The sequence below is a fragment of the Gobio gobio genome (genome assembly GCF_949357685.1).
Source record: "Gobio gobio genome assembly, chromosome: 10".
Taxonomy (NCBI): Eukaryota; Metazoa; Chordata; class Actinopteri; order Cypriniformes; family Gobionidae; genus Gobio; species Gobio gobio.
This window is the reverse complement of record NC_137116.1, coordinates 28,179,466-28,201,908: the sequence shown is the minus strand read 5'-3', so window position 1 is coordinate 28,201,908 and position 22,443 is coordinate 28,179,466. Positions and strand designations below refer to the sequence as shown.

The window sequence follows — 22,443 nt, the reverse complement described above, 5'->3', positions numbered from 1 at the left end:
CCTCATAATTTGTCTGTTTAGCCAGGGTTCACAAATGCTTTAAATGTTTTTGACCATTTTAAGGCCGGCAATTTTAAATGATGGCTTTTTTTTAGAGGAAGAAATACACCCATGTGTATTTTAATCACCCACTAAAAACATTCACACCACTATTCATGTTAAAGTCGCTCTTATGATCAAAGGCATGCAGGCTAGAAAAAAAAGAAGAGTAAACCCAGGAAAAAAAGACCTTTCTTAGGTAAGGGGAAGACAGGTACTGGGGAAAACATGTTGAGCACAACTATTTGTTTGTCCAGATCAGTTTCTGTGGAACGTGAAGACGAATATTCTCCTCCCCCTGGAGATATGTGCTGCTTTTGCCTTTATTTTCATTTAGTTTTTCCCTCCACCTTCAGTGACAGGCCTGTTTGTTTATATCCTCCTCTTTTTCTTTCATGTGAACGCTTAGATCTAAAGCGGGAGAAAAGACACTTGCTCTACCACTGCACTCACACATATGGGCAAACCCACTAGGTTTTCTTTATTTTTTAAACCTTTGAGGTGTAATTCATCCTACAGTAATTATATTTGCCTCTCAAGTTGTCAAAGCACTCTTATCTGATCCTACGGAGAGATGGCAGAAAATTGGCAAGCTTGTCTACGGCTCAGCCACTGCTTGAAGGCAGACGAATGATAAAAGAATAGATAGACAGACCTTCCATATATCAGTCCATCCATCATGAGTTGGACAGGAGTGAAATGGATGGCGGCTGTTTACAGTGAAGTGGAGGACATATTCCCCCTTCTTTCTTGTTTAAGGAGGGCTATAATCCGCCGTAAACTACTCTCGTGCACAAATCCTCTAACACTAGATTAGAGTACACGATCAAAGGCATTCGTGGACTTACTTCAAAGTTAAAGTTACTGTGGGAAAGAGTTTGCAAATTCACAGCATGCAAGGTGCCTGGAAATATTTTCGACATCAGACATGTTTCTAGGGTACGGAGAGTGCATGTAGTCAATAAATAAAAATTTGGACCCACTTTATATTAGGTGGCCTTAACTACTATGTATTAATATTTCAATTAATAATTTGATGCAATGCATTTATTGTGCACGTACATGTTTTTTACATTGTACTTACATTTTTTTAAAATACCTGCATGTAATTACATCTGTAATTAATTTCTGTTTACATTTATAATTACACTGTTGGCACTTCCCTTACAACTTAACTCACCCTTAAACTTACCCATACCTCCCCACCTGTCCCTAACTTTACCCGTATCCAACCTCAATATCAGCAAAAGTGTTTTACAGTACAATGTGAACACAATAAGTACATTGTACTTATTTGTGATGTAAGTCCATGGTAGTTAAGTCCACCTAATATAAAGTGGGACCAAACTTTTTATTGATTTTCTTTTTGATTGAATAAAGTTATAGTTTCATATGCAGTGTATAAAATTGTAGATGGGTAGTTAACATTAAACATTAAATACATAGAAACTGATATTTTAAATGTATATATATTTTGCCAATATTCTGAGCTTTGAACATTTTGCATGATGATTCTGTTTCTTTAGCTTTTATATTGCATTTATTTGTTGAATATTGAATATATAAATATTATATATCAGTTTCTATGTAAAACACACACATTTTATTTGCGATTAATCACATCCAAAGTAAAAGTTTGTGTTTATATAATATATGTCTGTGTACTATGTATAATTAATATGTATATATAAAAACACACACATGCATGTATATATTTAAGATATTTTTAAATATTTATATATAAAATATTTATATTAGGGCTGTCAAAAGATTAATCACGATTAATCGCATCCAAAATAAAAGTTTGTGTTTACATAATATATGTGTGTGTACTCTGTTAATTATTATTTATATATAAACACACACACAAGCATGTATATATTTAAGAAAAAATATTATTTTTTATATATAAAACATTTATATTTATATATATTATAGATTATATATGTATTATTTTATTATTATTATTTATATATTTTTTAAAGATCTATAGATATTAAAGACATATCTAATATCCATAGATATTAGATATTAAGTCAGAGAAAATAATGACAGTAAACCTGACAGCTTTATATGTAGGACTTAATCAGTGTATCATTACTAGTTCACTTGAATTTGCCATCTACACCAATGTAAGCCTAATAAATATTTCATTTTCTTGTGTGTCCAGTGTTTCTAGATTGTAGTAAAGTCTATTTTCCTTCCAGCCACACGGTGGAGTGAAGTATTTGCAGTCTCTGGCAGTGAAGGCTAATCTCTCTGCTGAACTACTTTTAGCGTGGTTATTAGTCATGCCGTTACTTTCTTTAGGTAACCATTTAGACTGCACACCAGTGCAGCAGAGCCTTTGAAATCAGACATCACACTTTATCTTCAGCTGTATCTGTTTGATCATCTGTTCACATTCAAATGTTGTTGCGGTGACAGTGCCCTGTTTCAGGCTGACATGCATGCTCTTTTAGATCCATAATAAAGCATGTCGGTGCCTCTAGCGGATAAATGAATGCACTTCAAAGCAGAAAACATTAATCGAAGAGTCCTCCAAAAAAGGTTTTCAGGATTCCAGTCAATCATCTGCTCTCATGTGTCTGATCAGAATTACAGTAATAGTGAGCTGTGCCATGATGTTGAACGTGTATCCGAACGCTCAGATGACACAAGATTGTGTTGTAATCAAGCACTAACCAACCTGAGAATAACTGCAGATTTACTTCAGATAAACTTAATTTATTATGTTGCACTTATGATGTTGCAAAATACCTCCGTAGTTAATTGTGGCTTGTTTTGTGTATGTGTGTTTGTTTTAATGAACCTTTGATGAACCCTTATTTTTTTGAATGTCATCTGTTAGTTTAGTTTTGGATTTGGGTATTTGAAAATTCTTTGCCCATGATGCATATTAACTGAACCTAATCTTTAGTAGAGGTCCTCTGTTCATGATATACCCGTCAACAGGATGTGATATCAAGTGCACTTTTGTGTTTAAAAACCTTAAAGCTACTTTAAGTCTGTTTTTGTCTTGAATAACTGCTCCAAGAGTGAAATTAAACCCACAGCTAAAAGCTAAAACATATTCAGGCATTGTGAAGTATTTTACTCACTGTCTTCTTGTGCAGGTCTTTATGAATAAGAGATTTTTAATGGAACTGCTCTACAGTGCTACAAAGCATTGCAGACAACCCCTTTCTAAAAAAAATTGTTTGTTCTAAATTGTTAAGATAATTGCCTCAAAATTAAATAATGTACCAACTTTTATACTATGTAATCAGTTATAAACAGTGTTGGGGTGAGTTAGGTGAGTTACGTAATCAGATTTTTCCAAGTAACTAGTAAAGTAACGCATTACTTTTAAAATTGACAACAAAATATACTTTTTAACCCCGCATTGTGGTGCCAACCTTGTACAGTGTGAAACAGAGCGGTGTTTAGCAATAGACAACCAATGGCGTACTCATATTTGTGTAGCCGACATTGGACAGTCACAAAAACACTGCATATTGTAAACAGTAAATTCAGCGTTTGAGAGGACAAATGTCAAATGCTGACAAATGCGACAATTTGAGTGAAGAAGAGACTTCTTTCTTACCTTTTTAGTCCGAAATGTCCATTCAGTATAAACTCGATAGTACAGTCGGCAATGCTAAAGCTTTTATGTAAATAGGTTGTGTTTATTCAATCAATGACACTGACACAGCAAATAAGAACGTTAACCCAGAGTTTAGGAATGTACAGTGTGAAACGTCATTTTATGAATACCCAGTATTCATTGTTAACCCAGGGTAAATTATGACCAGTGTGAAACAAAATAACCCAGGATTTCGTTTACCTGGGATTTAGAATGATCCAGGCTTAACTATTTCAAGTATGAAAAGCCCTAATGTGAGCATGCATTTAATCATCTCACTTGCACAAAAGCAGTTTCAGCATTCCTTAAAATGAATAAAAAACAGTAAAATGCAAACTAAGAATATTGCACAAACCTGCACTAATTAAATATGTTATATAATACAACTATACTTTATGTATTTATTCTCACTTTATTAACCATGTAGCGAATTAGCTCAAAGGGGAAATATGAATAATTATTCATTATGATTAATTATGAATATTTGAATCAGTTAAATAGATTAACCGGCCCCACTTTATATTAGGTGGCCTTATCTACTATGTACTTACATCAAAAAATAAGTACAATGTACTTACTCTGTTTATATTGTATTGCAAAACACTTTTGCTGATATGGATGTGGAATACGGGTAGGGTTAGGGACAGGTGTGGTGGTATGGGTAAGTTTAAGGGTAGGGTTAGGTGTAAGGGAAGAGTCAACAGTGTAATTACATCTGTAATTAATTTATGTAGTTACATTTATAAATGTAAGTACAATGTAAAGACATGTATGTACACAGTAAGTGCATTGTATCAAATTATTAATTAAAATGTTAGTACATAGGTCCTGGGGTGCACGTTCATGGTTTGTCTATAACTTGAGGCAAAATATACTGTTAGTGAACATCCGACACTGCCCACTATGCTGAGAGCGATGGTTAGATGAATGTGTAAATATGTGCTGCTCGCTTTCCTCTCAATAACAAAATAAACACAACAAAATTGAGAAAACAGCAAGCTTTATTTTTTTAATAAAGAAAAGAATCTGATCTTAGCAACGATATGTTTGCACAAGATCTGCAATTCGGCAGTCTAGTAAAGTCACGTCAGAGTGACCTCGACAGAATGAACAGGAAAAATGAAGCGGAAAAGATTTCAACTGGAAAGAAGGTGGACACTTACCTATTACGTAATCGCCACGGACCAATGGTAGTACAAAGGTGTTTACCAGCCATAGCGACCTTTTCCGGAAACCAGAACCCCATAATGTTTCGAACCCCATGAAGTTTGTTTTGGCCTGGTTTTGTTCAAAATGACCTCACATCAGCTTGTTCTTTGATTTCGCTTGAAGTATATCGGGGCCTTGAGCACTTTTGATGTGAAATGGTCTTTACAATTGCCAAAACTTTTGGTGTTGTTGCGTAAAATGTATGCAAAAGTAAAGTAGTGCTTTACTTTCCATAAAAAGTAACAAAGTAACACAATTTGTTTTGTTTTTTTGGTGAGTAACACAATATTGTAATGCATTACTTTTAAAAGTAACTTTCCCCAATACTGGTCCCAAAGACACGACTAAGACACGAAGATAAGTAGTATCCAGGTGCAGTAGGTTTATTAGAAAATAAGTAAAAATGCAAAAAAAAAGACTGCAAAGTAACTCAAACAAAACAAAGAAAACAAATGATACATCCAACAAAGGACATGAACTGACCAAAAAGACTGAAAACATAAAAGTACACATAAAACAAGGACACAAAATATACAGAAACATAACACTAACTGTAAAATTAGTCATATAAATGTCTAATAACAGTTTAATTGTACTTCCTTAGATTTAAATGGCAATTCTGTCAAAACTAAATAAAAATGTTCAAATGAAATTCAGAAACTGGAAATAATCAGGCCCTAATAAAACATCTAATTTATTAAAATTGTATTTGGTGCTTGCCAGAAATGTATTAAATTCACTGAAGTATTTGTAATTGAATGCATACTAAGAGGGTAAAATATCTGAAATAGCTTTTCAAAATAAAAAAAGAGAAATTAGAGAAACTATGGGTGTGAATGTTGACTACCCTTTTTAGAAACAGCTTTATAAACAGTAGGGCTATTGTGTCCGGCAGCTTATCCAGCTATGGGGTAAATGAGGTGAAACCATCAATGTCTTTCACTTTACAGGTACAAATTCACTCAAAGCCCTTGTCTCTGAGTTAAACCATTGTAAGCATGTACCCTTAGATCAGTCATCTAATCCTAGAGCTTTACCTCGCGTCACATACCTTCGTGACCTCCCCCTACTATATCTAAGAGTGGAAGCTATCCTCATACTGACCTCTGACCAGCCTTAGTCTTGCTGAAACTAACATCATTGATGAAAACTAAAGCAAAACTAATTCCAGATCAGGAATGGGGAGAAATTTCTGCTAAAAGCAACAGTACTCAACTTTAAGCAGCTTGTGTGTGGGCTGTTTGTAGCCAAAAGAGTGGCACAGTTCATTTCATTTATCACTGTTGTCCTTAGGCGTATGGCACTGTGCTCTGGCTTTACCTGCCCAAAACAGACATTATAAATCATTGTGAATATGTTTTCTGAAAGATAGGTAGTACTATAACCCCAATTATTTATAAGGAGCCTCAAATATGAGGATCCCGTTTTGAGGAAGTGGCTGCTTAAAATTTCAAAGCATCAATACACAGTATTTTCATGTATAGAAACCCATTTTTTCTGCGTATGAAAAATAGTATGTGTAATACTACTTTACTCTCAAGGCCCTTTCACATGACTTGTGTTATCAATGCATTGAACTATAATGCATTGACACAATCTGACGTTAGTTCTGGGCAGGACTATCTGTTTGCTGACTAAGGACAGATGGGGGAGTATTCAGGGGAACCTATTGTTTTTTATAGAATTTTCATTTTGGTGACAGAAATTATTTTTTTCTGAATTAAAATATCTGCATTGTTAGTATTTGTCCAGTGAAGAAAGCTTATGATAAGAAATATATTATTGTTAACACTGTTCAAGCCTGCACTGACTCTGAGTAAACGTCACACATATGCACTCATGCATACACTAGCGCTCATATTTTTGTGGATAATCTGGAATAGGTGGGATTTAAACGAGGGATGATCTGGGGTAAAGCACAGATTTGGACTGAACATTCCCACAGATACCAGCTACTGACAAAACAGAAAGGACTGTCACATGGACATGGAGTATCATCATGAACATATATGTGCCTATTATGGTTGTAACGGTTCAAATAGCTTACGTTTCGGTTTGTATTATGGTGTTAGGTTCACGGTTTCGGAACGGTTCGGTATTTGACATGTTCAAAGAAAAAAAGACTACTGTCAAATAAAAATAAAGAAAAGAAGAACAAATATCATTTAGTTTTCAGGTACAGAAATTGTATAAAGTAATCAAATGTAAAAATTAAAGATTAATCCTTATTAAAGCTATTTAATCAAGGACAGTGAGTGATTTCCCTGTCTTTTGTTGTATGAATAACATTAAAAACACTTTAAGACAATGCACAGATCCAAAATACTGATACTGTACACATGCAGGCATAACAGGCATAACAGACTATGGCCCTGTACACACGGAGACGCATTTAACTGTATACATAAAAATTTAGAATCGTATCAGCGTTTCGTCCAGACGGATCCACCGTTTTGGGAGCCTGAAACCGCAATTTTTTTTAAACTGGGTTCCAGAGTGGATAAATCTGAAAACGATCCATATATTTTGTGAAACAATTATGTCATGATCCCACGTCTTGACGCATGCTCCAAGTCTTATTCTCCATTTTTAGTGTATCTCTGTGGCAGAATTACAGCGCCACATACTGGTCTGGCATGTATACTACATCGTTTTGAGTCCGTTTCTGTGGTTTCGTGTGTACGCAGATATTTCTTGAGATTTTTTTTAGAATGAGGCTTCGGCTTTGTGTGGATATGTCCTATGTTTGCTAGGATACTCATCAAGACGGGCATGTTGACATAATTTTTGTGTGAATTTGTCCATTCAAGCGCAAGACTTGAAAGAGAACTCAATATTTGTACACTCTCTGAGACTTGGAGAACAGTCAGTTCAATTTTTTACAGAGAACCGTTACACCCCCAGTGCCTATGTGGTTTTTTTTTCAAGACTGTTAATCAATTTAAAAAAAATACATTTAAACAATTTGAATTATTAATAAAATAATTTTGTTGCAAATGCAATCCATATGCCTTTTGAATTCAAAAGTGTTTCTTCTGTGAATGGTACTTTAGTGAGGATAATTTGCTCCAGTGGTAGGAAAATTCCTTTATACATTTACATACAAATCCGAGGGGCGGGATAAACAGTTGTCTTTCAAATTCCCTCTGCACGCAATAGGATAGCGCTACAACCAACCAGAGCAACGAAGACGGTGAAGCGGAGCTAGTTGATAGATTAAACTTTCGCCGTATCCAGTCGGCAAAACTCCGAACACATCTTCCTTTCTTACGAATGACTTCAGTGCCGTTCTTTGTTCTTTTCTCAAAGAAAAGCTTAACTCCAAGTCTTCCAGAGTCGCGGCTAAAGCTGATTCGAAAGACCGCTGTTCGCCAGCTTCTTTGTTTACGAGTATCACGTGGAACCGCGGCAACTCTGCCGTCATTATGTTAAGCCCGCCCACTGACTCTATACACGATGTGATTGGCCTGACCAGAGTTTGTTTTTTCCAGCTCGCAAGCCAACAGAGAGTTGCTAGACTACCCTGGCTGCAAATTTGATTTTCTGCCTCTAGGGTGCATCTAGATTTCTAGGCTAGGGAATTATATATAATTGAAACAAGTTAATGTGTCAAATTGACAGCCTTAGTTTTTCCTAATCCTCCTCAGTGATTGTCAAGAATCAAGTGATCCAGGTGTTCTGCATTAAACCAAAGAATATACCTAAAGATTGTTGTTATTCTTTGTGTATGCTGTGATCCATGCCATATATATACATGGCATACATACTATTTATGTATGCCATATTGATAAAGTACTCGTCAGACACGCTACTTTGAGCATGCAATCAGTTTTGCACTCATTGCATTTCTGACATCTCTATGACCTTGTTTGATGGATTAGCCTCATTACAGATGGAGGTACAGAATGTATGCATTGATTTATGTCACATTACATTTCAGTGCTCAGAAACGCTTAAACATCTGATTCAGGATCACCAGTTTCTCCCCACATGTAGTTAGGTGTTTCTCAAAATATGAGCACTTTTAACACTGCGGACTAGCATTCCAGATAATAAGTAGCATATAATTGTATGGCCTGGTTTTACAGATAGTGCTTGGATAAAGCCAGGAGTAGATATTAGTTAAACTATGACATTTAAGTAGCTTTTATAAACTTGCCTTAGAAAAAAAATCAGTGGTGTTCATCTTGACACAAAACAATGACACTGACATAGATCTTTTGAATATTCCGATCTATTATGACCGATGAATCTAATATGAATCGATCAATCGATCATCCAATCTAATCTGACCCCTGTTCTGTAAAGTTGCCAGAATAATAATCATAGGCTGTTTGTTAATTGGCCAGAGGAGAACTGGCACCCCGACTGAGCCTGGTTTCTCCCAAGGTTTATTTTTCTCCATTAGGTCACCTGATGGTGTTTTGGTTTCCTTGCCACTGTCCCCTTTGGCTTGGCTTGCTCAGTTGGGGACACTCAATTTTTCAACTTAATATCCAAATAAAACGAATTAATAAACTAAATTAACCATATAAACAAAATTACTGATCTAATTACTAATCTAATGCCCACATTGTTACTTTATGATAATCGAAATGAGCTAGATGACATCACCATTTTCTCCGGAGCAGCTGTACGGCCGAATAAAATTCTGTTGCATTATTTTCCTGTTTAACACTGTGAAGCTGCTTTGAAACAATCTGCATTGTAAAAAGCGCTATATAAATAAAGTTGACTGACTGACTGACTGACATATTTTAAGATATGTCAGTGCAAGCTTTCAGTTAAGACCGCTCAAACATTAATTTTAGTCTTAAGCAGTGTCTGTGAAACCGGACATGTATCCTAAATACACACAACTAAATAATATTTTTGCACTTTTCTGCATAATTTGACCAAATATAATATAATTGGAAATAGATTTTTGTTTATAAATCACTAAACAAGCTAGGGATGACCCCGAATAGTCGAAGATTTGATGGAGCCTGATTCGACTACCAATCTCACAGTCGAATCTTCGCAGAGGTGTTATGAAACGAGGATCATGCATTTTTGCTATATGGGGGTGCTCAATAGACCCTTTCACACATACATTCACAAAATACTAAATAAGAAGAGCATTTTTTGCAGTGTAGTCAAATCTTTTGATCATTTAAAATATAATAGGCCTTTGTTGACTACATCCTAAATAAACTACAAAAAAATGTATTTCCTTTGCTCCTGTTGCTCTCTCAGTCACATACCTGAAGCTCATTCATTACGCAGCTCATTATGCAGGTCATTATGCGTTCTTTTGTCTTTCAGATGTGATACCCCGCATTATTCATGAGTCGCCTCCTCGCATACTGGCTTTGTAAAGAAAAAGTGTCTTACAAATTTTAAATCAGTGTATTGTTTATGTGAATGAGTAGGCTCAATGATTCTCACATCAGTTTGAAGCAAAAACTCTAGGCAACTACACCCATTAGTCAAAAGTATTGTGGACACATATCTATTGTGTGTTTTGAGGCCTTAATTTTAATTTTTTTTTTTTTTTTCAAAGACCATGCATAAACATTATTCTCTCAAAAATACAAGCATGTACATACATGTTACTTAGATATTATGGTAGCCCGGTTTGTGCTGAATACAGTGTAATTACACTTTTGTCATTAATGTGTTTACAAGCAACTGAAAAAAGCACAAATGTCAGAGCATGTCAACTTCTAAAGGGCCCCAAAACAGCTCAGACTCCTAGGGGTTAAAGGGGTCATGGATTGTTTTAATTATTTTAATATGTTCCTTGTGGTTCACTTATAATGTTAATACATTTTTTTTCACAAAAAATATTTGCAGAACATTTTTAATTCTTATTTTCAACCTTTATTCTGACCCTCTAGCTAAAATTATCTGTTTTTAAGGGGCGGCTCCTTTAGGGTCTAATGCTGTTTCATGCATCGTGGTGCTTCGTGAGTTCATGTCTGAGGCCCAGAATAAATTTGAATAAAGACGCTATTTTGATTTTTTGTTTGCGCACAAAAACTATTCTCGTCGCTTCATCAAATTATTGTAGAACCACTGTAGTGAGATGGACTTTGTAACGTCTTTAGTATACCTTTTATGGGTCTTGTGAGTGCAAAATACATTGCTGCCAATGGAGGCCTTTCTGAGCCATCGGATTTCAACAAAAATATCTTAATTTGTGTTCCGATGATGAACGGAGGTCTTACGGGTGTTGAACAACATGAGGGTAAGTAATTAGTGACAGAATTTTCATTTTTGGGTGAACTAACCCTTTAACAATGTCACCAAAGAAGTGTGTTTTTGGTTGTGAGGGAAAGGTAACCTTGTTCAGCTTCCCAAAGAACCCAGCATTAAGGGAACAGTGGATGCAGTTTATTTTTCAAGTGTGTTCATGGCATTTTCGGTGACGAATGTTTTGTAAGCAAACCGTTGGATTTGCAGATCATTGCAGGCGGTGAGTAAAATGCATCAAATGTCTGTTTTATTGGCAATCGACGCGTAAGTGCGTGCATTAACGTATAGTGAATCAAAAGTTATCCATAATGCGATCCAGTGGCGTAAATTTGTTTTAAAAAGTGGGTGAGTGGGGGAAGTCATGAGAAGTCATGTTTAACGTGATAGTTTCATCCTTAACATTACATCTCCTAACTATATCATAATACAATATTGTCAGTCCCGAGATTTTTGATATAAATTCATAACGGTCCAGTGGTAGAGCTTTTGTCCGTTGAGTGTGTCTGAGGTTCAGTTCTGGGTTTGAATCCACCATCCTATATGTAACAAAGTTCAAATAGCAAAGAGGAAGACAAGGGTCGGTGTAACTGGAACTCGTGCTTTTATTCAGAACTCTCTTTGTCCAACACAAAGTAAACGTTGCGCTCACAACGCTCTCAATAACTCAGAACTATATAACTTGTTTCCAACAATCTGTTCTCTCAGCTTTTGCAGCTCCCAGTGTCCGCACGAGTTCCCAGTCAGTCTCTCTCTCCTCCATTGATGATTTCCCTCTGGTTTTATACCGTCTCTCCACGCCAATCACTGTAATCAAACACAGGTGTTCATCATTTGAACTTGACCTACTTACTCACCGCCACTCTCCCGACTCTCTCTCTCCATGCAGACCTCGCTAAACCACACCCCCTCTGCCCTTTTTCTCATTAAAACCAAAGGTGTTCATCAGTGATTCTGTATCAAGAGCAGGGACACATTTGTGTAAATTTTATTTTGTGATTTTACCAGAAAAAATAGAGAGTCTATGATGCGGTTACATGTTGTGTGTGTGCTTATGTGTGTGTGTGTGTGTACGTGTGGCTTTTTTCGGAAAGAGTCAGTACAGCATATCTGTCTTTTATAAATCTAATAAAACTAAAGACTTTTTTGAGATATAAAGGATGCAATACTACTCTATAGGTACTTAAGAGTAACATGAGATTGGCTGTGTGTGTTACCCCCCCCCCCCCCCCCCCCCCCCCTTTAAGGCTTGTCAGTAAACGGCCACTGTTATGATTGGCTAATGTCATTGCATAGAAAAACAGTATCAATGTCTTAAACAGACAAAGATTTATGAAATCATTTACTTACGGTTTGTGATGCAGCTGCTGTCAAATCCAATACAGTTGGCTTGGCTGCTTCATCTTTCAACAAAAGTTTCTTGGTGAACTCTAAAGTACAACGTGCCTTGTTTACAAAACGCTCAGAAGAAACATTTCATTCTCTGAAGCGATCCAGAAAGCCATTCAAATAAACCATCCACTTGTTTCCTTCTAAAGGAAATCCTTCTAAAGTCTGTAGAGACGCAAATGGACACGTCAAAGCGAACGTTCTTTTGCTCTTGTCCTGTTGTCAACAGACTCAAGTGCGTGGAGTATGTCAGAAACTGAACGCACATCTGTATACTGTATCCAGTGTAGACAGCCTCAATGATTATAATGGGTTCTATTTGCTTTCGATGTGACACAAAGCTGAACAGTGGCAGGGCCTATAGTGTGATAATGTAAAACTATTTGTCGATGTCTTGCCCTGGAGACAGTCATTTGCAAATGTATTGGCTTGTGTGACATCACAAATTCTGTTATATCAAAACAAGCCATTTTTGGAGCTTGATTAAGTCAATGCTATTTATAATGAGGACCCTTTAAGCTATGAAACTTGCAGGATGTTTTAATGGTACAAAGACCTCTTATATGTCAAAAGATCAAGGCAAATTTGATTTCTCATGTCATGTTCCCTTTAAGATTGAAAGTCATGTAAATCATAGGTAAAACTGTAAACTCGATACATAAAAGCATTTGAAAAGTACCCAAAATTAAATCATGATACAATGTACAAATATTACAAGACTGTCTTAATGTGACATTCTTTGTCTTGTGTTTTAGGTGTACGGACAAAGCAAGTGGACAATCTACATGTGTTTCTGCTGGTATGTGGACTCAGACGAGTTAAGGATCCTCTGTATCTTTTAGAAGCTTTTGCAGGTATTGCTGTTCTATAAAATCAGTTCAACCTCATTCTTTATGAAACATAAACTGTATCATTGGAGTTCTTTTATTATGTGCGTTCAATCAAATTTGTTGATCTCTCTTACAGAATGGCACAGTCAGAACCCTCTAGTGGTCCTCATCATCATTGGTCCAGTGGTAAGTCCCTGCTCTTTAGCCACACATATTTGATGGCAAATCAAATGCACACTACTGTTCAAAAGTGTGGGGTCAGAAATATTTTGTTTTCTTTTTTGAAAACATGAATACTTAAACAATTGAATACAAATTAATAAAAATTAATATACCACAAGGATGCATTAAATGGGTCAAAATGGGTCACATATGCATATGACATGCTGACAAGTTATATAGGTAGTTTACATGATACAAGTAACCTTAAAGTTAAGATATGCCTCTAGTTTTAATCATTTAAACGCCTCTGCGTACGGTGTACATGTTCTAATCTGTTAACATGGGCGCCGGAAAAAGCTGCTAACGCTGCTAGCACGTGTGTGTGTGTTTGTGTACGTGTACGTGATGCGCGGTTCTATATCCGGGTGGGCCAAGTACTAAAAAATAAATGACATTCAAATGAATTGTGATGAGAGATAAACCATTATTGTGTTTGTTTGATAAAGACACAACTCTCATTTCATGGTAAAATGCAACGAACGTGCATTACTTTTTTACTTCCATTTTCAACTCTTCAGGGAAAACCAATCAAGGAAAACATACGCCTAGAACACCTTCTAGTGGTCATTATATAAAACACGACGAAGTTATTCAAAAAATATTAAATATTATATTTGATATACTATTCAATTAAATATTAATTGGGTAACACTTTACAATAAGGTTCATTAGTTAACATTAGTTAACATGAACTTATAATGAACTGCACTTATAAAGCATTTATTTATCTTTGTTAATATTAATTTCAACATTTACTAATGCATTATTAAAATCTTGCTAACATTAGTTAATACATTGTGAACTAATATATGAACAAACCATGAACAGCTGTATTTTTATGAACTATCGTTAAGAAAGATTAACTAATGCTGAACAGAGGTGTTGTTCATGGTTAATTAATACATTAATTAATGTTAACTAATACAACCTTATTGTTAAGTGTTAACAAATAATGTTTAATAACTTAGCAACTTTGTAAAACACAGAGTATATATGACAGTAAACTGATAAAGCCTATATCCAGTCTTAGTTTGGGTTGAACATATTTAGTGTTGTGTGTTCGGGAAGCTGCACTGATGGAAACTGACAATTTAAGAGTGTGTTTAGACTATTAAGGAAATGTAATTTTGCCAAAGAACTTACTACTTTACATGTATTTTTTTGTAGCTGAATGAAAGAGATTGCATGCGCAGTGGAGAAAATTGTGAAAATCGATGACACTTTGTGTGTGTGAATGTTAAATGGTGAAAGGATTTACACCGGTATTTCAGTTCTGCTGATCCAAAAAAGACAGGTCAGGATAGAAATTCATAGAAATTTCAGTTCAGTTAAAACCAAATACATGTGTTTTTATTTGTGTTTTTGATTGATATTTCGACTCCAGTCCAATTTTCTACATAAAAATGCTCTTTTTTTATTTGGGGCTAGTTAAATTCTTTTCGGACTACCAAAATCTCAAGAGTGCAGCCCGAAGGGCTACCAGGGATTTTGAAATGTTGCGCGCCCTGCCCTGGTAATAACGCCAGATTTGACACACAACAAGTCAAACCCCATATCTATAGAATAAAAAAATTTAAAAAATCTACTTTTTTCCATGATACCACAATTGTTTTTCCTTCAGTACTCCGTCTGGGACTTACCGGTCCAATCAGCGAACAGAGGGAGTGACTGAGAACGATAACATTGATGTTGTGCGCTAGTTTGAGTTGTAGTTCAGTAATGGCGGTGGAGAAAAGATGCGAGCCAAGCCATTCATTCCGTTGTGGCACCGCTGCCAAATATCCAGAAGCCGGAGCAAGAACAATCTTTGCTGAGTTTTGTTGGTGGCCATGATGTTGTGTCCCGGGAAAAGTTTGATTTTCCAGCTCGCTCCGTTAGTGTTGAAGGAGTTGGCTGAAGCCCCGGTAATTGTTTCTCGTGTGGTCGTAAGGTATTGTCATCATTTACAGGGGCTAGTCAGTGATTTTATTGCCGTCCATCTCCCACCACCCGCATAAAAATCCCCGGCCGAATTACCTACTGCTTTTGACAAACACCAAGGTCGTGTGGTAATTTAATTGCTGTCCGAATCCACATCTTAGTTTTCAAGAATAAATCACTTCAAAATTCACTGTTTATATCCTTTTTGACCACTGCAGAGCACCGTGTGGTTGCGCTTTGCTGTAATTTGGATGCATTTCTAGACTTGTATTTCTTTAGATGCTGGCAAGTATTTTCAAGAGCAATATATTTCATCACGCTCAAAAAATAAAAGGAAGAAAAGCATGTAAACATTTGAATTGTGCCGTTATTTACGGCAGCATTTATTCTTATCATACCAAGCATATTATATTTTATTTACAGCATACAATCATGTTATGGACCACGTGAGCAGCGTGTTCCCGATCACACAACTCTCCCCGCCACCTTGAATAAATCACAATCCAAATGCACGAGTTTTAGGTTTTATCACTGAGGTGGCTGCAAATTTATTTTTACGGACTTCCATGTGCGAAATTAAGGCAAACAGCGCATGACATACGACCAAACCATATGACCAAACGTCAGCGATTGGTTATGGCAGATCCAGAGCGGCTCTGGGCAGATCCAATAGTTTTAAACTTCAACAGAGTACCAGCCTTCAAGGAAGTTAACGCTTGTCAATGGAGAGTGGCCAGACTCTCTGTACAAATGAAATGTACGAGAGTCTGGTAGGACCAGGCTATATAAGACCTACTGTACCGCACGGATCTAAACTAATGTTACACATCAGATGTTTTACCCAACAGTTAACCAAACGTTCATTTTTAAAGGAACACGCCACTATTTAAAAAAAAAAAATAGGCTCATTTTCCAACTCCCTTGGAGTAAAACAGTTGAGTTTTACCATTTTCGAATCTATTCAGCCGATCTCCGTGTCTGGCGGTAGCACTTTTAGCATAGCTTAGCATAGATCATTGAATCTGATTAGGCCGTTAGCATCTCGCTCAAAAAAATGACCAAAGAGTTTAAATATTTTTCCTATTTAAAACTTGACTCTTCTGTAGTTAAATCGTGTTCTAAGACTGACGGAAAATGAAAAGTTGCGATTTTCTGGGCCTATATGGCTAGGAACTATACTTTCATTCCTGCGTAATAATCAAGGAACTTGGGTGCAGCAGACGCAATGATATTATGCAGCACCTGAAAATAGGCTAACTTCCGCCAACATAACCAATGACCAAAATTTTCATTTTTCACTTGTTTTGCCTGTAGCTCGAAATTAGCCTGTGCACATTCCGACTCATTTTTCCAGCATGGGTCACATATAGTATATAGACCTCCTCTCGTGCTGCTTACTAAAAAAGTGTTTTAGTAGCGTTGCTACTTTAAGCTTGCCCTCCACTAAAAAGTGTACATTACTACAAAATCTATTCCTCGGAAGAAAGTAGTTGATATGCCCTGGTCAAATTATTCCAGCTAACACCCATTCCTGCTGTCATCACCACAGGTAAAGCTGTGACACAGTTCCACACGTGTTGTATATCCTCTCATGACTAGTTAACATCTCCAAAAGCCCATAGCACATCCTAACATCCTTTTCAAAGAAGCTGTGTCAGTGTCTGTGCATGTGAGCAACATGTTTCTGCAGATTTCAAGGTAGCGCTAATTGGATGTAGCAAAGATAACAACATTAGCATGCTTTAAGCTGGACTTATCAGAGGCATTTAGAGGCTCACTCGAGCTAGAGCAGTGGAATCATGGAAAGGATTGGGGCTGCGGGGGACTAGCATAAGCTGTCGACTATTAGTAGGCCTGCAGTTCTATGTGGTGCTTGGGGAGGCTTGTTAGCTGCTAGGAGCTAATGGCTAGCCTGTGGCAGGCCATCTGCCACTCCAGATTATGTGCCAAGCCTAGGTGCTGCCATTCTGCCAACCCCGTAGAGAGGTCACCCTCCCCTTCTGGGCAGAATCAAGACTAGTCACAAACATGGCCAAATATTTTTAGAAATAAAGAGATTTTAAAAGATTGAAAAAAAGGGAGGAGGAAACAAACAAGCCAAAGGCAAAGAATAATAATGTGTTTGCTTCCCTAAGTTTGTCTGGAGAAAAGGTTAGAAGAGAAACTGGAACAGAGCAAGTCAACACTCAAGACCTAAAGCCCAAATTACTTCCTTTCTCAACCATGAACGTTTTACTATAGGAATCTGACTGCATATGTTCAGCTTCATTTGGGATCAAGAACCAATGGTGTTTGGTTCTTCTCACTTTTCGTCTCTTTCATGTCTTCTTGCGCCTGAATATTTAAATATGGAAACTTGGGCTCAAAGAAAATCTAAAGAGTCCCACTCTTAATTATAACTTTTTGGTGCCGTTTTATGTTCATTCATCTCATAAATATGATCTTTCCGTCTTGAACGCACCATAAAGTCATGTAACAACTTCAAAGTTTCTCACTCAAACTCTTTTACTGTTTCTGTAGCTTTTTGAATACCTTGATAGATTTTTTTTATTGATATTTTTTTCCCCCTCTGACATATTGCCTCAGCAGAGACAAGTGAAGTTTAATTTGAATCTCTGTCCACCAGATTGGCCACCATTATGTATTTCAACACAAATAGTTTATTTATTAATTTTGTCCAGTCGTCATAGTTGGGTTTAGATAATAAGACCAAGCCACACCAATATTAAGTCTCAGCATTTTGGGAACTAACAATGCAGTAATGATGATTCCACCAATAGCAAACAAGAAATTAGGGTAAATCTTAGCAATGCTTTGGTCTATTGATAGTACACCTGTTAAGAATACACTCTAAAAAAAAAGGTTCTATATGGCACCAAAAATGGTTCTTGGCTCGTAATCATAGGGGAACCTTTTTAGTGCTAAATAGCACCAATTTTGGTTATTCAGCGGTTCTTCAGAGGTGCTATATAGCACCTTAGTCAAAGAACCGGTGAAGAACCACTGAAGCACCAAAATTGGTGCTGTATAGCACTAAAAAATGTTCCCCTATGATTACGAGCCAAGAACCATTTTTGGTGCCATATAGAACCTTTTTTTTTTTTTGAGTGTAACTGACACCTTTCCTGTGTCCAAATATGACTACTTCCCTACTAAATAGTAGGTAAAAAACAGTATGTGAAATGAGTAGTATGTTGGTATTCATAGTATTCATAAAACAGTAGGCGAAATGTACCCGGATGACCTACTACTACCCGAGAGATTTTTAAGAGCTCATCCACTGGACACTTTACTATCCCATGAGGCCACGAAAGAGGATTTGTGAATGACAGTGAAATAACGCTGCTGACACCGTAAGTCACATGACAATGACAACATGGTGAATGTAGTATTTAATTCAAACTACAAACATTCATACTATATTGAACATACTTTTTAACCCCGATCTGCTCTCTTTTTTTCTTATCAGTGCCCAAGAGACTCAAATAACTCTGTCGTTTTTTATCATTCAGGCAAGTGTTATACATCATTATAATCTGTTAAGTTTCTATTTTTTTGTGTACAGTCACAATAAAAACATGCGTTTTGCTTTTTGCAAAACAAAGAAAACAAACATGATGCGCGATCTGCAGCCTCTCTGTCAACGACGTTCATTCAGATAGTCTGATCACAAAGTCCGTTCCTCTTCAAATGTATTGTTTTCTCAAGTATAGCTTGAAGTGTTAAGTTATTGAAGTGAGTCTCTAGATCAGGGGTGGCGAATGTCGGTCCTGGAGAGCCACAGTCCTGCATAGTTTTGCTTCAACCCTAATCAAACACATCTCAGCAAGCTGATCAAGGTCTGAAGGGTTACTAGAAAGCTAAAGGCAGGTGAGTTTTATCAAGGTTGGAGTTGAACTCTGCAGGACTGAGGCTTTCCAGGAACGGAGTTCGCCACCCCTTCTCGAGATCATAATTTTTTAGTTTGTTTTATATAAACATAAACTATAAAAGGAAATATACATTTACATTTTACATTTATGCATTTGGCAGATGCTTTTATCCAAAGCGACTTACAGTGCACTTATTACAGGGACAATCCCCCTGGAGCAACGTGGAGTAAAGTGCCTTGCTCAAGGACAAGGTTGTCAGAGGAACATACAATGACAATATTTGTCATACTGCAGATTTTGTTCTTCCCATCTCTAAATATCTTCTCATTCCATCCATTGAACAATTAATCAAGAATTGTCCTCACACACCTGCAGGTGATAGATAGGTGTGTATGAGAACTATCAGTACTTGCACACATATCAAAATAGCTTTATTCTCAACGTTTTGGTCCCATGACCTTAATCAGGCATATACAAACCAAATCAAAATCATTCCATCCATTGGAAAGACTACACATTAAATTCTTGTCTAAAATTCTCCACCATTTTTTTTTTACCACACCATTGGCTTGCATTCTTCCTTTTTGACAGATCCTGTTTACTAACTTGTGGCTGCACCGTTCCTTCATTTCTTCCTGAACTTCAGTACCTTGAGTGTTTCAATGTGGCCTATATCTGCAGCCACCCATCCTCGAGCCCCAGCGATTTCACCACAACAATGCGATGCTTCCTTCTGCCACAGAGTGACTTTTGTTTTTGTGCTGTGATGTTTCTTTGAGATTCACACATCAGGTGGAGACACATTTTCCTTTTTCTTGTCTATTTGCGTCTCCAGTGATGTTTAAAGGCTTTCTTGTTTGAGTGCGGTTGGCTCCGGGCAAACCGATGACACTGCCAGTTGCTTACATGTTCTTGTAAGCTGTGGTGTGTGTTTTTGTTTGATAAGAATATCTGGAGAGTGGTAAGACTCATTGTTTCTTTAGGGAGGGGAGGGTTCATATTGATGACATCAAATGGATCCCAGATGTCTTGTGGCTTTTCCGCCTCCTTTTGGTTTGTTTTGAAAATAATATTTAAAGCTACATTCCTAAAACATGCTGAAACTTGCCACTTTAATTACTGTACTTGTTTGTAGATGCTTCTAATTAACAGCAACTAATACGTTTAGTTTCAATTGGGTTTCATTAGTGATCATTTATTGGTGGTTTCTCATTTCTGAGTTTATTATTTTAAATGTGTGATTTGAGATGTTAACTTGTTGAAAGGACACAAATATGCTAACTTTTTAAAGGGATATAGTTCACCCAAAAATGAAAATGACCCCATGATTTACTCACCCTCAAGCCATCCTAGGTGTATATGACATTCTTCTTTCAGATGAATACAATCAGAGTTATATATATATAAAAAAAAAATGCCCTGGCTCCTCCAAGCATTATAATGGCATTGACTGGCAGCCAAATTTTAATCCCAAAAAAGTGCATCAATCCACACGACTCCAGGGGGTTAATAAAGGCTGAATCGATAGGTTTGTGTAAGAATAATATCCATATTTAAAACTTTATAAAGTAAAATATCTAGCTTTCCGCCAGACTGCCTTCCGTATTCAACTTACGGAAAAAGTGTAATGCCTCTCGCAGTTCAAAACACTTACACTGCATCCGAAGTCATATGTCAGTAAGGCTTTTTTCATAAGTTGAATACGGAAGGCGGTCTGGAAGAAGCTAGATATTTTACTTTATAACGTGTTAAATATGGATATTTTCTTGCATATGATATTTTTCTTATTTATATAGTACAATTAAAAACAACTGCTGTTGAACAATGTGCTGTACAAAAAAATTAATAACCGTAGAATAAAAATCAGACAATATATTTGGTTATTTGGTGTCATTTTGGAGTCTCCAATGATCCTTGAAGCTTGCAGAAAATACAGTTTTGTGAGAATCACCCTTCAAACAGATTGTTTACTTTGGATACAGCAAATCATGACAAAATTAATGTGTTAAATGAGATAAATGGCGTATGATGAATGTCACGGTAAGTGTGTAAGTGTTACCAAAAAAAAAAAAAAAAAAAAAAAAAAAAAAATATATATATATATATATATATATATATATATATATATATATATATATATATATATAATATTTTAAATGTTTTTATCTATTGACGGGCCTAAAATAAATATATATATATATATATATATATATATATATATATATATATATATATATATATATATATATATATATATATATATATATATATATATATATATATATATATATATATATATATATATATATATATATATATATATATAATATATATATATTTTTTTTTTTGGTAACACTTACACTTATATATATATATATATATATATAGTCCACAAGACAAAATTAACACAAATTTAAACGAATTAACCAGTTCAAAAGTTTGCATACCCTTGAATCTTATTACTGTGTGTTGTTACCTGGATGATTAAGGATCATTTATGTGAAGTTTTCTCTAATTTTATGTAAAGATATGTTTGTTTTAATTTTTCATTTAGCATTTCCCTTTAGAAGCTATATGAGATATTTACATTTTTCCCCAAAGACAAAATAAGTCAAATTTACCCCAATCATCCAGTTCAAAAAGTTTACACCCACTGGCTCTTAAAGGGTTTGTTCACCCAAAAATGGAAACTTGTCATCATTTACACACCCTCATGGTGTTCCAAACTCGTAAGACTTTCGTTCATCTTCAAAACACAAATGAAGATATTTTAAATGAAATATTGACAGCTACGCAACTATCACTTTAACGCATAAAGTTCATAAAGAGATCATAATCCATGTGAATTGAGTGGTTAAGTACAAATTTTCTGAAGAGACACGATTGCTTTATATGATGAACAGATTGAATTGGTAGACTGTCAATAGGGACAGAAATCACTCAGATTTCATTTAAAATAAATTAATTTGTGTTTCGAAGATGAACGGGTCTTACAGATTTGGAACGACGTGTGAAATCCGATGTGTGAAACCCTTTAATGCATATTCTGCAAAGGGTGTGTAAACTTATGTAAACCAGAACTGTATTAACTTTGATAAAAGGA

At 35.9% G+C, this 22,443-nt stretch overlaps 1 protein-coding gene across 8 annotated transcripts in view; it reads left to right on the top strand.

The window, feature by feature from the left end:
* glt1d1 (glycosyltransferase 1 domain containing 1) overlaps positions 1-22,443 on the top strand; it is a 68,564-nt gene that overhangs the window by 22,988 nt on the left and 23,133 nt on the right. For all 8 annotated transcript variants that reach the window (XM_079826806.1, XM_079826805.1, XM_079826803.1 and 5 more), the window contains exons 7-8: positions 13,252-13,350; positions 13,463-13,512. In XM_079826806.1, coding sequence (XP_079682932.1) covers positions 13,252-13,350; positions 13,463-13,512 — 149 coding nt within the window. The remainder of the gene's footprint in view (positions 1-13,251; positions 13,351-13,462; positions 13,513-22,443) is intronic.